Source organism: Gobio gobio (genome assembly GCF_949357685.1).
Source record: "Gobio gobio genome assembly, chromosome: 18".
Taxonomy (NCBI): Eukaryota; Metazoa; Chordata; class Actinopteri; order Cypriniformes; family Gobionidae; genus Gobio; species Gobio gobio.
The window spans coordinates 51,392,460-51,409,947 of NC_137111.1; the positions used below are offsets into that span (position 1 = coordinate 51,392,460).

The 17,488-nt window shown below is 37.7% G+C and overlaps 1 protein-coding gene across 6 annotated transcripts in view; it reads left to right on the plus strand.

The window, feature by feature from the left end:
* The window catches only part of LOC307142162 (uncharacterized protein), a 248,757-nt gene that overhangs the window by 62,076 nt on the left and 169,193 nt on the right, over positions 1-17,488 (plus strand). For 5 of the 6 annotated variants that reach the window (XM_079842775.1, XM_079842776.1, XM_079842777.1 and 2 more), the window contains exons 13-24: positions 2,585-2,755; positions 2,919-3,092; positions 3,198-3,371; positions 3,739-3,912; positions 8,800-8,970; positions 9,134-9,307; positions 9,413-9,586; positions 9,954-10,127; positions 14,748-14,918; positions 15,082-15,255; positions 15,361-15,534; positions 15,902-16,075. In XM_079842775.1, coding sequence (XP_079698901.1) covers positions 2,585-2,755; positions 2,919-3,092; positions 3,198-3,371; positions 3,739-3,912; positions 8,800-8,970; positions 9,134-9,307; positions 9,413-9,586; positions 9,954-10,127; positions 14,748-14,918; positions 15,082-15,255; positions 15,361-15,534; positions 15,902-16,075 — 2,079 coding nt within the window. The remainder of the gene's footprint in view (positions 1-2,584; positions 2,756-2,918; positions 3,093-3,197; positions 3,372-3,738; positions 3,913-8,799; positions 8,971-9,133; positions 9,308-9,412; positions 9,587-9,953; positions 10,128-14,747; positions 14,919-15,081; positions 15,256-15,360; positions 15,535-15,901; positions 16,076-17,488) is intronic. The other variant, XM_079842778.1, reaches the window with a different exon arrangement.

Below are 17,488 nucleotides of genomic sequence, written 5' to 3' on the forward strand. Positions count from 1 at the left end.
TTTACCTCATTACTAGCCCTAAATTGCTCCTGTCCCAACCTTTTTTGAAATGTGTTGCAGGTCTGAATGACAGGAAAGGATGCATATTTACAAATGACATGAAGTTGACCAGACAAAACATGAAATATTTTGTGTTCATATTGTCTGCAATGAAATACAAGTCAAAGTAAATTTAGAAATCACTTCTTTTTATTTTATTTGCGTTTTCCATACTGTCCCAACTTTTTCTGATTTGGGGTTGTACAATGAAAAAACCTGCCTACCTTACCAGAGCATGTCAGCAAAGCAAAGTGGAGCTTCACTCATGAACTGCTCACCGGTAAAATGACGTGCGCTCAAATCCCGCTCTGACATGATATTTCTCTGTACTGTAGCCTACTATACTTGTAGCCATTAAAACACGTATTTAGTTTCAGTTTAAATATTATAATGTTGTTTTTTAATTTATTTATGTTGAAAAGTGAACAGGACACATAAGATGTATATGTCAGAAGACATGGGGGTCTTCAATAAGTTCAATAACACTTCAATAAGTTTTGTTGAAAGCCTTTCTTTAAAGTGAATTTCGTTTTTGTATAAATTGTATCTTAATTTTAATAAATGTTTTATCAACCAAATTGTCAAAGTAAATTTAGAAATCACTTTTTTTTTACGTTTTCCATACTGTCCCAACTTTTTCTAATTTGGGGTTGTGTATATATATATATATATATATACATACATACATACATACATACATACATACATACATTTTATTTTATCATTATTAGGCTGTATCATTTATATCACAAATTTTGTGCATGTGCTACCGCTCTATCGCGCACTATTTCGGTCACAACACTGACGCCAGAAAGCAAACATTAACTGAAATAAACATTAATTACTGAGGGAAAACTTATAACAGTTTCAAATGATGCAGGAAAAGCTGCACTCTGGAAGGGTTATGATCATCTGTCGATGCCGTTTCTCTTAACTCGTAGGCTACTGAGAAGGATATATTTGAGTAAACAGTTTAGCAACACTGCGTGAACTTATGGAATTTTAAACCTAACCCTAATTCGTTTGAAAAACATTGATTAAAATTAAGATACAATTTATATACAAAACGAAATTCACTGTAAAAAAGGCAATTAATACTCAAATATCATTTCCATCTTAAGTTCATTTATGAGACGCGTGCGCTAAGGCTATTGTCTGTTATATCGACTTCTTATAAAATAAGAAGCAACTATATTAAAAACATTGATTAAAATTAAGATACAATTTATACAAAACGAAAACAGGCCAAATAAATCTTGTCTAAACAGTCTTGCCATGTTGCATCAGGATTTATATTTAAACAGTCTTTTTGCATTTCATATTCATAGATGCTAACTGAATAAACTTAGTCTACCACAATGAGCTCTGAATCAGCTTTCCGTGAGGAGAATTATTCCAGGATTATTACTCAAAGCGACCGCCGACTTGAGGGGGTTAAAGGTTCTTTTGGATAGAGTGACTCACCAATCCATGGTTGTACAGAAAAATTCAGTCTGGAACGTAGTCAGATCTTTGTTGAGCTTGAGGTTTCAATCTGGATTCAGGTGAGGAGCTCTGTCCGGGTCATGGCACCAGAACTGTTGGAAACTCAGACGCGAAGACCAGGAGACTTGGATGTATCTTCAGCAGGATTCTTTATTGAGAACACGTGCTGTCAGTAGCTGCAGTCCATCAAGTCTGACTAAAACAGCATACACTGTAATTTATCTACATTTTAGGGGGAGGGATACACACAGTAGAGGTGGAGACAATCTAAAAGCAATGAAATGTGTCCAGGTAAAGGGACACGCCCATGACATTAGAGTGTCACCATTTCTAATCCAATCAGCATAACAGTGTCATTCAAATGCATAGATGCTAATCCAATCACTCTGACAGTATTGCTCATACCTTCACATTATCATAGAGACACAAGCACAACTGTGCCCTGAGCTTGTCATGCTAAATGGTCAGGAAGTGCATAAAGACAAAAGACTAATGTCTCAAACACCTGGGCTGATGGGCTTGGCATGCTCAGTTGGGGACAGTAAATTTTTCTTAATTTTTTCAACTTAATATCCAAATAAATTTAATTATTAAACCAAATTAACCATATAAACTAAATTACAGATCTAATTACTGATCTAAAGCCCACACTGTCACTGTATGATAATTGAAATGAACTGATGACATCACCGTTTTCTCCGGAATGGCTGTACGGCTGAATAAAATTCTGTTGCATTATTTTGCTGTTTAACACTGTAAAGCTGCTTTGAAACAATCTGCATTGTTAAAAGCGCTATATAAATAAAGTTGACTTGACTTGAAAATGTAAAACACAATGTACATGATGTTTTCAGTTTATATACTATTACATTGGAACCTAGAGATAACAATTGATAAATGTGTAATCCCACACTGCACACGCTGCGTGGGATCAGTTGTTGCTATTGGAGCATTTTTCAGTAGGAGTACACGAGCGCAGTATTACTATCCATAATTTTCAGTATTTATTATTACACCACATCTAGTGGAGAACCTAATTGAATCATCTTCCCTTCTGCAGGTTTTTGAGTCCTGCTGCAGATGAAGCCTGTCAGTATGTGAATAGAGTTGTGGGTGAAAACCTGTTACTCCTGAGAGAGCTGAATCTGAGTGAACATGATCTAGGACACTCAGGATTGAAGAAACTTGCTGTTGTACTGCAAGATAAACACTGTAAACTGAACATACTAATGTAAGTTTTATCATTATGATGACACTTTAATACTTGTTAACCTGCTGCTGGTGCAGACTGAATGCATGTGGGACTTTAGTATTGTTGAAACTATCAAGTAACCGCTAACTCTTGGTAAATATTCAGATGAAACTGAAAGATATTATTTTTCCCCTTTACGCAGTCTGAATAACAGCGATATCACAGAAGAAGATTGTTCTGTTCTGACTGCAGCTTTAAATTCAAACCCTTCCAATCTGAAAGAGCTGAATCTGAGTGGGACTAAACTCAGAAACTCTGGAATGAAGGTCTTCTCAACTCTGTTTGAGAATAAAGAGTGTAGACTGGAAAAACTGAAGTAAGTGTTTTAGTCAGTTTAAATGTGTAAAACAAATGCCAACTTATAAACATGTATTTATAGCTTCATTTTTATTATTGGGTTACTTTGTTCTTTCTTCTACAGGTTTAACTGCATCAGTATTACAGAAGAAGCTTGTGCTGTTCTGGCGTCAGTGTTTAATTCAAACCCTTCAAACCTGATAGAGCTGGATCTGAGTGGAAATAAACTAGGAGACTCTGGAGTAACAGAAATATCCACTCTACTGGGAAATTCACAGTGTGCACTACAGATACTCAGGTTTGGATTTGCTTAAATTAAACAATTACATTGACCAACACATTGTGTTTTTGGGGTGCATAGATTTATGAATATCATAAGTTTAAACAATGAATCTTGTTTTCACTAAATGAGTTATTGATTACATTTGAGACTTTATTAGGGGCCATTGTGGCCTGATGGTTAGAGAGTCAGACCGGTAACCTGAAGGTTGCAGGCTTGATTCTCAGTACCGGCAGGAAATGACTGAGGTACAAAACCCCCAATGGCTCCCCGGGCAAAAATGGCTGCCCACTACTCCTATGATGTGTGCCCTAACTAGGATGAGGTAAATGCAGAAGGGGACCATACTTGGCCTTCACTTCATTAGTTTTTTTTCTTCCTCTAGACTGTCAGACTGCAGTATCACAGAAGAAGGTTATAAAGCTCTGGCTTCAGCTCTGAGATCAAACCCTTCACACCTGATAGAGCTGGATCTCACAGGAAATGATCCTGGACCATCAGGAGTGAAGGAGCTCAGTGATTTACTACAGGATCCACACTGTCAGCTGAAGACACTGAGGTGAGATGGGATCAAATAATGCAAAATAAATTATATGCAGGTCAATCTGTCCAATCTATAGTTGTATCAAAACTGACAAATTAATTAGGAAAAATTTGTAAAATCTAGAACAATGTCGATACAGATACTTTCATTTTTGGCACTTGCCAATACCGATACCTGCTTTTTATCTGCATTTGTCTGTACAATTTTTTTTTTTTTCAAAATCATGAATCCATTTCCAAACTGTGTTTTTGTCTTATCCTGAATCACTGTGGTACACCTATAATAAGTGTTTATATTCAGACTATTTTAGACTGGTTTGGGTCGGCACCGCTGCGGAGTAACACAGTCCCTGCGTGACTCGCCATAGACATAAACGGAGAGAAGCTCCGGCTACAAAGATCTTTCACAACACGCATGCAGTTCTGTTTATTAACCACTACAGCGCCAAAAGTTACGGGCTGCAGCTTTAAATATATTAGGTAGAGAAATCAAAAGAATACGAATCATATTCATTGATTTCATTTGTTTAGCAAATATATATTTCCTTCAGTTATTTCCATGCTTAATTATGCCTGTTAAAATATATTGTATAAGCCTCTGTTACTTTCACTGTTCATTCTATTGCTCTATCATATTTTATCTCTCATTTAATAACACAGCCCATTTTAACCCCTAGGAGTCTGAGCGGTTTTGGGGCCCTTTAGAAATTTTGACATGCTCTGACATTTGTGCTTTTTTCAGTTGCTTATAAACATATTAATGGAAAACATGTCATTACACTGTATTCAGCACAAACTGGGCTATATGTGAGCAACATGTATGTACATGCTTGTATTTTTGAGAGAATAATGTTTATGCATGGTTTTTGGAGAAAAAAAAATTAAGGCCTCAAAACACACAGTAGATACTGTATGTGTCCACAAGAGAATTCTTCCAGGATTATTCCTCGACGCATCTCAAGACGATGTAGCTGAAGTTTAGTGCTTCACTTGTTGTGTTTGTTTGAGTTGATGTGGGTGTTGACTAGAGGTCGACCGATAGTGGATTTTACCAATACCGATAACTAGGTTGGACCGCACTTGCCGATAACCGATTAATCGACCGATAGTTTTTAAAATGGATACTGGATTAAAAAAACATAAGTAAACCAGTGCTGAACTTATAACAAAAAATAAAAAAACAGTACTGATCCATGAAAATTTGCTAAATTAAAAACGTATAAATATGAATATTAAAATAAGAAGTTCTAACAGAACAAATTCTTCAGAAAAAAAATTTAACATTAAAATATAACAGGTCAAATTTATTTCTTTACCTATAATCTAGAAGCATGCATGGACATTTCATAGGTAACACTATACAAGTCCACAACAAGGCTGTATTAGCTTACATGATGAACTATATGCATTTTGCATACATTTTTACAGCATGTATTAATATGAGCAATACAATTGTACCTTGATCATTCATGTTAGTTCATAGTGCATTAACCTCAAACTCAATTTAAAGTTGAAATGAACATACTAACATTGAACAATACTTCCACAGCATTTATTAACCGTAGTTAATGTTACAAATGGAATCTTATTGTAGTGTTACCATTGCATACAAATCCAAACAGTCTGCTTTTTTTAGAAACAGATTCTCTAATAAAAAAACGAATGCGCTTCTGCTTTGTTTATTTTCTGTCGGCAGTATGACGATACAGTTTGCTTTCTCACATCACTAATTTTATATATGCAACATTTGGGTCGGACTTGCGTGTTTTTATCACATTGATTTAACTGCTTGAGGTACTGCTAATGTTAGCGTCCTCTCAGCCTCGACGACAAACATACACACTGCTGTTCTTTACCTTGTAACGAGGTATGTAGGTTCGGGGAAGAAGGAGGCGGGAACCGGCGAACATTCAACAACAAACTTTAATCAAATAAACAAATAAACAAAGTGAAAGTAAAAGCGGCAGCCCCTCACGGACGACTGCCGCGCACATACATAAACAAAATGTAAACAAAATACAAATCATAATCCAGGCCTGGTCCTCTCTCGTCCTTCACTGTCGTCGCTCCTCGTTTATACTCCCGTCACTCCTCCGTGAGACACGAGGCCGATGCGGCACGCAGCTGGCGCTCATCATCATAATGACCGCGGCCTCGTCCCGTTCTCACGGTCCCTCAGCCTCGCTGCTCGCCACATACCTGTTAATGCAGCATCTAGTCAAGAAATTAATTACTTTATAATTATTTGGCAACAAGTACTGTAGTGCTCTGTATTCATACCGTTTCGCTGTCATGTTTTAAACACGCATCTGATGTGTCAGCGCTCTCCGTGCAGCACCGCGTGCAGCGTCACGTGTGAATGTAAACACAAGGCGTCAGTGATAGTTTATATTTGGCCTCTAAGGCCGCTCTTGTGCTATATAATGCCAGCAGAGCAGACTCTTCTCAGAGCTCTTGTACTGTGTAATAACAGCGCATCCGTCTCAGCCGCTCCAGCAACGGACGCAACTCAGAAAAACTATCGGTGTGAATTTTTGCCGATAAACGATTGTTCCACCAATCAGCGATCGGTGCCGATTAATCAGCAAAACCGATGAATCGGTCAACCTCTAGTGTTGACGCATGGATGGCCTCAGTATTTGAATCTCAAAGAGCGTCTGTCCGTGGGCGTGGTCGCATTACCGGATAATGAAGAGGCTCGCTAATGACTGACATCTCTCTCTTACATAAACACAGAATATTTGTTTTCAATTTGATTTACATTATTTAAAACCTGACATTTTAATGTTTCTTTAGACACATGTCTCAAGTTTGTGTGATATGTTTTCACTAAGCTACAAGTCATTTTCTGAAGAGAATCAGATTAGACATCATTTACATAGAGGCTGCAGACCGCGCATCATGTTAGTTTTCTTTATTTTGCAAAAAGCTCAACAATTTGTTTTTATTGTGACTGTACACAAAAAAATTTAAACTTAACAGATTATAATGGTGTATAACACTTGACTGAATGATAAAGTTATTTGATTCTCTTTGGCACTGATAAGGAAAAAAGCGAGTCGATCACGCCGTCTAGACGGGGTTAAGAGCTTCTTCAGCAGGGCTCATAAATAAGGATTTTTTCTACTGGCCTGTTTGGGTCAGTGGTTCAAATGTTTAGATACCAGTAAAATATCACAATAATCTATTACAATTTTGTTATAGATTTTGAATAAAGTAATCAAATGTAAAATAACACTGCATAGTCTTCACTATATACATTAAATATAGACAAATCTTTATTAAACATGTGCCGTATCAGTGTTGGGCAGTAATGCATTACTTAGTAATGCATTACTGTAATTGAATTCCTTTTTTAGTAATGGAGTAATATAACATGTTATAATTTCCAAAATAGTAATTAGAGTATAGTTCTAAGCCGAGGTCACTATACGTTACAGCTGCGTTACATCACTGCCGACAGAATGCAGTGTTGTATCATCTAGATCAGATGGTAAAAAAGAGAAATAGGTAGTCACACACGCGACGTCATTTCCCTGATACCTACTTTGACTGGTAAACGACTGTGAGGCGGGTATACCCACAAAAACAAACTCAGCATGGAGAGAGAAAAGTATGCATTCCGTTTCTGGAAATACAATCATTATTTTGAGTTTATTTCTGTCAAAGGCAAGAACATTATTGTAAGGTTAGATGTGACAAAAACACTTGTCATGAAATACGTGTTGCCCATCAACAACCTACACATGCCAGCATAAACGCTCTTGTTATTAAAGTGGTTATGTTCACAAACCACTATACTTTGAATAGGCAAGCATATGCATGATTTGTCATGGCAGCCAGTGCGAATAATAAATAGCCATTGCCTTACCTAAATGCAGCAAAACATATGTGTTTTCAAATTCTGAATGGATTATTGCCTAGAAAGCGTGCAGAAACGCACTCCCTTTTATAATTCATTTCCCTTTTTATAAAGCGGTCACTCATCTTAATTCATTGTGGTCTCACAAAGTTCTGCTAATCGTTTAAGCTAACACTCAGTATGTACCATGGTGTTTCAGTCAGGGCCTTCACTAACAATCAACACACCCCACGCCGCCACCATAACAGCACCACACACACCGATACATACAAAATACAATCATGCACTGTATGCACTACTGTTACGAACCCCGCTTTCAAAGTGCTCGTTGGGAAGGGGGTGTTGGAAACTCTTTTCCTCGTCGAAGCAGAGATCAGGAGATGTTGAGATATCTTTCAAGCAGACGTTACTCTTTATTGAGACTCGCTGTTCTTCGCTGTAGTCATCCAACGAGTCTGACTCAAAACAGTGAAGCTAAACAGGGAGGGATACACACAGTAGAGGCGGAGACAATCTAAACAAAGCAATGAAATGTGTCCAGGTAAAGGGACACGCCCATGACATTAGAGTGTCACCATTTCTAATCCATTCAGCATAACAGTGTCATTCAAATGCATAGATGCTAATCCAATCACTCTGACAGTATTGCTCATACCTTCACATTATCATAGAGACACAAGCACAACTGTGCCCTGAGCTTGTCATACTAAATTGTCAGGAAGTGCATTAAGACAAAAGACTAATCTCAAACACCTGGGCTGATTAACTTGATCTTCATAGAATGTCTTCAATCTTTACCTCAAAATGTAAAACACTATGTACATGATGTTTTCAGTTTATATACTATTACATTGGAACCTAGAGATAACAATTTATAAATGTGTAATCCCACACTGCACACGCTGCGTGGGATCAGTTGTTGCTATTGGAGCATTTTTCAGTAGGAGTACACGAGCGCAGTATCACTATCCATAATTTTCAGTATTTATTATTACACCACATCTAGTGGAGAACCTAATTGAATCATCTTCCCTTCTGCAGGTTTTTGAGTCCTGCTGCAGATGAAGCCTGTCAGTATCTGAATAGAGTTGTGGGTGAAAACCTGTTACTCCTGAGAGAGCTGAATCTGAGTGAACATGATCTAGGACACTCAGGATTGAAGAAACTTGCTGTTGTACTGCAAGATAAACACTGTAAACTGAACATACTAATGTAAGTTTTATCATTATGATGACACTTTAATACTTGTTAACCTGCTGCTGGTGCAGACTGAATGCATGTGGGACTTTAGTAATGTTGAAACTATCAAGTAACCACTAACTCTTGGTAAATATTCAGATGAAACTGAAACATATTATTTTTCCCCTTTACGCAGTCTGAATAACAGCGATATCACAGAAGAAGATTGTTCTGTTCTGACTGCAGCTTTAAATTCAAACCCTTCCAATCTGAAAGAGCTGAATCTGAGTGGGACTAAACTCAGAAACTCTGGAATGAAGGTCTTCTCAACTCTGTTTGAGAATAAAGAGTGTAGACTGGAAAAACTGAAGTAAGTGTTTTAGTCAGTTTAAATGTGTAAAACAAATGCCAACTTATAAACATGTATTTATAGCTTCATTTTTATTATTGGGTTACTTTGTTCTTTCTTCTACAGGTTTAACTGCATCAGTATTACAGAAGAAGCTTGTGCTGTTCTGGCGTCAGTGTTTAATTCAAACCCTTCAAACCTGATAGAGCTGGATCTGAGTGGAAATAAACTAGGAGACTCTGGAGTAACAGAAATATCCACTCTACTGGGAAATTCACAGTGTGCACTACAGATACTCAGGTTTGGATTTGCTTAAATTAAACAATTACATTGACCAACACATTGTGTTTTTGGGGTGCATAGATTTATGAATATCATAAGTTTAAACAATGAATCTTGTTTTCACTAAATGAGTTATTGATTACATTTGAGACTTTATTAGGGGCCATTGTGGCCTGATGGTTAGAGAGTCAGACCGGTAACCTGAAGGTTGCAGGCTTGATTCTCAGTACCGGCAGGAAATGACTGAGGTACAAAACCCCCAATGGCTCCCCGGGCAAAAATGGCTGCCCACTACTCCTATGATGTGTGCCCTAACTAGGATGAGGTAAATGCAGAAGGGGACCATACTTGGCCTTCACTTCATTAGTTTTTTTTCTTCCTCTAGACTGTCAGACTGCAGTATCACAGAAGAAGGTTATAAAGCTCTGGCTTCAGCTCTGAGATCAAACCCTTCACACCTGATAGAGCTGGATCTCACAGGAAATGATCCTGGACCATCAGGAGTGAAGGAGCTCAGTGATTTACTACAGGATCCACACTGTCAGCTGAAGACACTGAGGTGAGATGGGATCAAATAATGCAAAATAAATTATATGCAGGTCAATCTGTACAATCTATTGTTGTATCAAAACTGACAAATTAATTAGGATATTTTTTTAAATCTAGAACAATGACGATACAAATACTTTCATTTTTGGCACTTGCCAATACCGATACATGCTTTTTATCTGCATTTGTCTACAGGGCTCATAAATAAGGATTTTTTCTACTGGCCTGTTTGGGTCAGTGGTTCAAATGTTTAGATACCAGTAAAATATCACAATAATCTATTACAATTTTGTAAAAGATTTTGAATAAAGTAATCAAATGTAAAATAACAGTGCATAGTCTTCACTATATACATTAAATATAGACAAATCTTTATTAAACATGTGCCGTATCAGTGTTGGGCAGTAATGCATTACTTAGTAATGCATTACTGTAATTTAATTTCTTTTTTAGTAATGGAGTAATATAACATGTTATAATTTCCAAAATAGTAATTAGAGTATAGTTCTAAGCCGAGGTCACTATACGTTACAGCTGCGTTACATCACTGCCGACAGAATGCAGTGTTGTATCATCTAGATCAGATGGTAAAAAAGAGAAATAGGTAGTCACACACGCGACGTCATTTCCCTGATACCTACTTTGACTGGTAAACGACTGTGAGGCGGGTATACCCACAAAAACAAACTCAGCATGGAGAGAGAAAAGTATGCATTCCGTTTCTGGAAATACAATCATTATTTTGAGTTTATTTCTGTCAAAGGCAAGAACATTATTGTAAGGTTAGATGTGACAAAAACACTTGTCATGAAATGCGTGTTGCCCATCAACAACCTACACATGCCAGCATAAACGCTCTTGTTATTAAAGTGGTTATGTTCACAAACCACTATACTTTGAATAGGCAAGCATATGCATGATTTGTCATGGCAGCCAGTGCGAATAATAAATAGCCATTGCCTTACCTAAATGCAGCAAAACATATGTGTTTTCAAATTCTGAATGGATTATCGCCTAGAAAGCGTGCAGAAACGCACTCCCTTTTATAATTAATTTCCCTTTTATAAAGCGGTCACTGATCTTAATTCATTGTGGTCTCACAAAGTTCTGCTAATCGTTTAAGCTAACACTCAGTATGTACCATGGTGTTTCAGTCAGGGCCTTCACTAACAATCAACACACCCCACGCCGCCACCATAACAGCACCACACACACCGATACATACAAAATACAATCATGCACTGTATGCACTACTGTTACGAACCCCGCTTTCAAAGTGCTCGTTGGGAAGGGGGTGTTGGAAACTCTTTTCCTCGTCGAAGCAGAGATCAGGAGATGTTGAGATATCTTTCAAGCAGACGTTACTCTTTATTGAGACTCGCTGTTCTTCGCTGTAGTCATCCAACGAGTCTGACTCAAAACAGTGAAGCTAAACAGGGAGGGATACACACAGTAGAGGCGGAGACAATCTAAACAAAGCAATGAAATGTGTCCAGGTAAAGGGACACGCCCATGACATTAGAGTGTCACCATTTCTAATCCATTCAGCATAACAGTAGCCACGTTTACATGCACACTTTTTTGTCATTCCGATTAAAATCATTCCGATTGAAAGATTCGGTGGACTGTTTACATGAGACGTTATCTAAACCGATCTGGGGCCTCATTTATAAACGTTGCGTACGCACAAAAGAAGGCGTACGCCGCTCTCTACGCAATAATTGGTATTTATAAAAAGCAAACTTGACGGGAAAATGTGCGGTCTTTCACGCAAGCTCTGACCCAGGCGTACGCACAAAAACGGGTGAAATGAGAAATGGCGACACCGTCGGCAGATGGAAGAAACACGTGAAAGTGTGTGAAACTGTAGACCGTTGTGTAAAAGAAATGGCTATGCCTCTCATAAATAACATTAAGACTTCACAAAGCAAGTCTTACAATGAACAGCCTACACGAACACCCGTTTGATCGATCTGCAGTGTAAAACAAACAAAATCAAACGAAAATTACAACATAAATGCAAATTAACACATATTTGCAAAAAGAAAAGTGAAATATGTTCTGCAATAATATTGGCATGTTATGCATTGCAATTCATCCTCATAAATATGGTAAACAACGAAATAGCTAATGTACAAAACTGATATTCTCGTCAAGTGTCCGTCTGGCGGAGCAGATAGATGCAATTAGACAGATAGATAGATAATTAGGGAGATATATAGATAAATAGATAGATGTATTAATTGTCCACTGGGGAAAGTTGTTTTCATAGTAAAATTTCTTCATCAGCTACGTTCATGGTATTCATGCATATGCCTTTAGTTTTATTTTTGATAAAATGACGTATGTCTCAACCATTCAGAAAGCTGCAAGACATTACATTTGCACGGAACTATTTCCCATTTCCACGTAGATTATAACCGACATCTGTAGCTTGTCAGATTCAATTAAATGGATGGAAATAAAATGCCCATCTCAATGCGTAATGACGCACAATGGCTGATCTTGTGCTCTAGAAGATGTGGCGAATGGAAGGATTCGGAGTGAACGCATCTTCAGACAGCAAGAGGACACACTCTGGCGATGGAGCACTAGACGCTTTTTTGCCTCGACTTTGATGTCCGATCATTTCTTTTTTATTTCGGCGATAGTCCGAGGTTGTGAGGCTACAGCATTTACGGCGTCTGCAACCTTTTGCCACTCAAGTGTCTTTTTGGCATTAGTAATGCCCACACTGTGCCCTCCAAACAACACTTTTCTTCTCTTTTCAACCTCGCCAACGATAACTTCTACCTCACATTGAGTGAAGTTACGTTTTTTTTTAATTTCCTCTCTGTGTTTGCCATGATTTCGCAACCTATGAATATTAACTTGTGGGCGTTTCACGGACTATTTATGGGCAACTATGGGCGTGACATGAAGCCGCAAAAGCTGCGCTACATTTAGAATTGATTGTGATTTATTAAGGGAAAACTGCGTAGGATGTGCGTGCGCACGGTTTTATAAATCCGAATATTTCTGTGCGTACGCACGTCCTATGTTTCATCCGTACGCCAATTCTGACGCAAATCCTACGCAAAGTTTTATAAATGAGGCCCCTGGTGTTTACATGTGCTGACTTTCAGTAGGAATCCTTTTGTGACATGCGCACACAGTTTGTCTGCCGCCTCAGATTCGTTACGTATCGTGGATCAATAGTTCTGTGTTGGTAATTTTTATATTTATTTATTTTTCTGTGGGCGGACATACAGTAGTTTAACCTAATTTATGTCCTATACAATGGCTATTTCAACAGCTGTGAATGATGAATGCGGAATCAAAAATGAATTCAATTCATTTATTTTGAAAAACAAAAAATTAACAATAAAATGCACTCAAATTATTAATAAAAACATAGGATATACGGTGAAACATGAATGAAGCATTCAAGACGTGCTCAGCATCATTACTAGTAATAGGCTACTAAACATATATATTTCAGATGATTAAGGAAAGATACCATAATCACAAAGGTATAAATATTGACAAAAGTAATTAAAGCAGACTGTGGGTAATGTTACTTAACCAATTTGAAGCAGTTGTCGAATTTTTTTTTATAGCTAACTTAACTAACGAGAAACAGAGAGCAGCTTGAATGTTCCCTGTTGAAATGGCAGCTCTCAACGGCCACCAGGACTTGTACAGTTTTATAAAAGCTATTTATTATTTGTCGTAAAGTGTAAGAATCACCTCAGAAAAATAAATTATTCTGTCAGGCGCAGTTGAAGCCAATAGGACAAACGCTGTCAAGATGAGATGGTGTAGCCAGGCTATGTCTGTGTCATTATTCCAAAATCTTGTTCATAACATGTTACGAAATAAAAGTTTAATACCTCAGAAAAATGAACTTTCCTCTCTTGTCAACATTAGACTGGTGTGAGCGCTGCGCGCGCTCTTCAGTTGAGGAGGCGCGCGCTGTATATCACGTCACAGAAAGACGTGCACTCAAAGTAATCGGATCAGATTGTTTACATGGTGGAATTTTTCGTTTGATCGGTTCATGAAAAGGTTTATCCCACCCCTCTCAAACCGATTACAATTTCATTCGGTTTGGCCATTTTTATTCCGATTGAGGTGTTTATATGGAGTATTTTTATTCGGATTGGACTTTTAAACCGATTACAGTGCTCCATGTAAACGCACCTAGTGTCATTCAAATGCATAGATGCTAATCCAATCACTCTGACAGTATTGCTCATACCTTCACATTATCATAGAGACACAAGCACAACTGTGCCCTGAGCTTGTCATGCTAAATTGTCAGGAAGTACATAAAGACAAAAGACTAATCTCAAACACCTGGGCTGATTAACTTGGTCTTCATAGAATGTCTTCAATCTTTACCTCAAAATGTAAAACACTATGTTCATGATTTTTTCAGTTTATATACTATTACATACATTGGAACCTAGAGATAACAATTTATAAATGTGTAATCCCACACTGCACACGCTGCGTGGTATCAGTTGTTGCTATTGGAGCATTTTTCAGTAGGAGTACACGAGCGCAGTATCACTATCCATAATTTTCAGTATTTATTATTACACCACATCTAGTGGAGAACCTAATTGAATCATCTTCCCTTCTGCAGGTTTTTGAGTCCTGCTGCAGATGAAGCCTGTCAGTATCTGAATAGAGTTGTGGGTGAAAACCTGTTACTCCTGAGAGAGCTGAATCTGAGTGAACATGATCTAGGACACTCAGGATTGAAGAAACTTGCTGTTGTACTGCAAGATAAACACTGTAAACTGAACATACTAATGTAAGTTTTATCATTATGATGACACTTTAATACTTGTTAACCTGCTGCTGGTGCAGACTGAATGCATGTGGGACTTTAGTATTGTTGAAACTATCAAGTAACCGCTAACTCTTGGTAAATATTCAGATGAAACTGAAACATATTATTTTTCCCCTTTACGCAGTCTGAATAACAGCGATATCACAGAAGAAGATTGTTCTGTTCTGACTGCAGCTTTAAATTCAAACCGTTCCAATCTGAAAGAGCTGAATCTGAGTGGGACTAAACTCAGAAACTCTGGAATGAAGGTCTTCTCAACTCTGTTTGAGAATAAAGAGTGTAGACTGGAAAAACTGAAGTAAGTGTTTTAGTCAGTTTAAATGTGTAAAACAAATGCCAACTTATATACATGTATTTATAACTTCATTTTTATTATTGGGTTACTTTGTTCTTTCTTCTACAGGTTTAACTGCATCAGTATTACAGAAGAAGCTTGTGCTGTTCTGGCGTCAGTGTTTAATTCAAACCCTTCAAACCTGATAGAGCTGGATCTGAGTGGAAATAAACTAGGAGACTCTGGAGTAACAGAAATATCCACTCTACTGGGAAATTCACAGTGTGCACTACAGATACTCAGGTTTGGATTTGCTTAAATTAAACAATTACATTGACCAACACATTGTGTTTTTGGGGTGCATAGATTTATAAATATCATAAGTTTAAACAATGAATCTTGTTTTCACTAAATGAGTTATTGATTACATTTGAGACTTTATTAGGGGCCATTGTGGCCTGATGGTTAGAGAGTCAGACCGGTAACCTGAAGGTTGCAGGCTTGATTCTCAGTACCGGCAGGAAATGACTGAGGTACAAAACCCCCAATGGCTCCCCGGGCAAAAATGGCTGCCCACTACTCCTATGATGTGTGCCCTAACTAGGATGAGGTAAATGCAGAAGGGGACCATACTTGGCCTTCACTTCATTAGTTTTTTTTCTTCCTCTAGACTGTCAGACTGCAGTATCACAGAAGAAGGTTATAAAGCTCTGGCTTCAGCTCTGAGATCAAACCCTTCACACCTGATAGAGCTGGATCTCACAGGAAATGATCCTGGACCATCAGGAGTGAAGGAGCTCAGTGATTTACTACAGGATCCACACTGTCAGCTGAAGACACTGAGGTGAGACGGGATCAAATAATGCAAAATAAATTATATGCAGATCAATCTGTACAATCTGTACAATTGTTGTATCAAAACTGATAAATTAATTAGGATATTTTTTTAAATCTAGAACAATGCCAATACCAATACTTTCATTTTTGGCACTTGCCAGTACCGATACCTGCTTTTTATCTGCATTTGTCTACAGGGCTAATAAATAAGGATTTTTTTCTACTGGCCTGTTTGGGTCAGTGGTTCAAATGTTTAGTTACCAGTAAAATATCACAATAGTTTTGAATAAAGTAATCAGATGTAAAATAACACTGCATAGTCTTCACTATATACATTAAATATAGACAAATCTTTATTAAACATGTGCCGTATCAGTGTTGGGCAGTAATGCATTACTTAGTAATGCATTACTGTAATTGAATTTCTTTTTTAGTAATGGAGTAATATAACATGTTATAATTTCCAAAATAGTAATTAGAGTATAGTTCTAAGCCGAGGTCACTATACGTTACAGCTGCGTTACATCACTGCCGACAGAATGCAGTGTTGTATCATCTAGATCAGATGGTAAAAAAGAGAAATAGGTAGTCACACACGCGACGTCATTTCCCTGATACCTACTTTGACTGGTAAACGACTGTGAGGCGGGTATACCCACAAAAACAAACTCAGCATGGAGAGAGAAAAGTATGCATTCCGTTTCTGGAAATACAATCATTATTTTGAGTTTATTTCTGTCAAAGGCAAGAACATTATTGTAAGGTTAGATGTGACAAAAACACTTGTCATGAAATACGTGTTGCCCATCAACAACCTACACATGCCAGCATAAACGCTCTTGTTATTAAAGTGGTTATGTTCACAAACCACTATACTTTGAATAGGCAAGCATATGCATGATTTGTCATGGCAGCCAGTGCGAATAATAAATAGCCATTGCCTTACCTAAATGCAGCAAAACATATGTGTTTTCTTCAAATTCTGAATGGATTATTGCCTAGAAAGCGTGCAGAAACGCACTCCCTTTTATAATTAATTTCCCTTTTATAAAGCGGTCACTGATCTTAATTCATTGTGGTCTCACAAAGTTCTGCTAATCGTTTAAGCTAACACTCAGTATGTACCATGGTGTTTCAGTCAGGGCCTTCACTAACAATCAACACACCCCACGCCGCCACCATAACAGCACCACACACACCGATACATACAGAATGCAATCATGCACTGTATGCACTACTGTTACGAACCCCGCTTTCAAAGTGCTCGTTGGGAAGGGGGTGTTGGAAACTCTTTTCCTCGTCGAAGCAGAGATCAGGAGATGTTGAGATATCTTTCAAGCAGACGTTACTCTTTATTGAGACTCGCTGTTCTTCGCTGTAGTCATCCAACGAGTCTGACTCAAAACAGTGAAGCTAAACA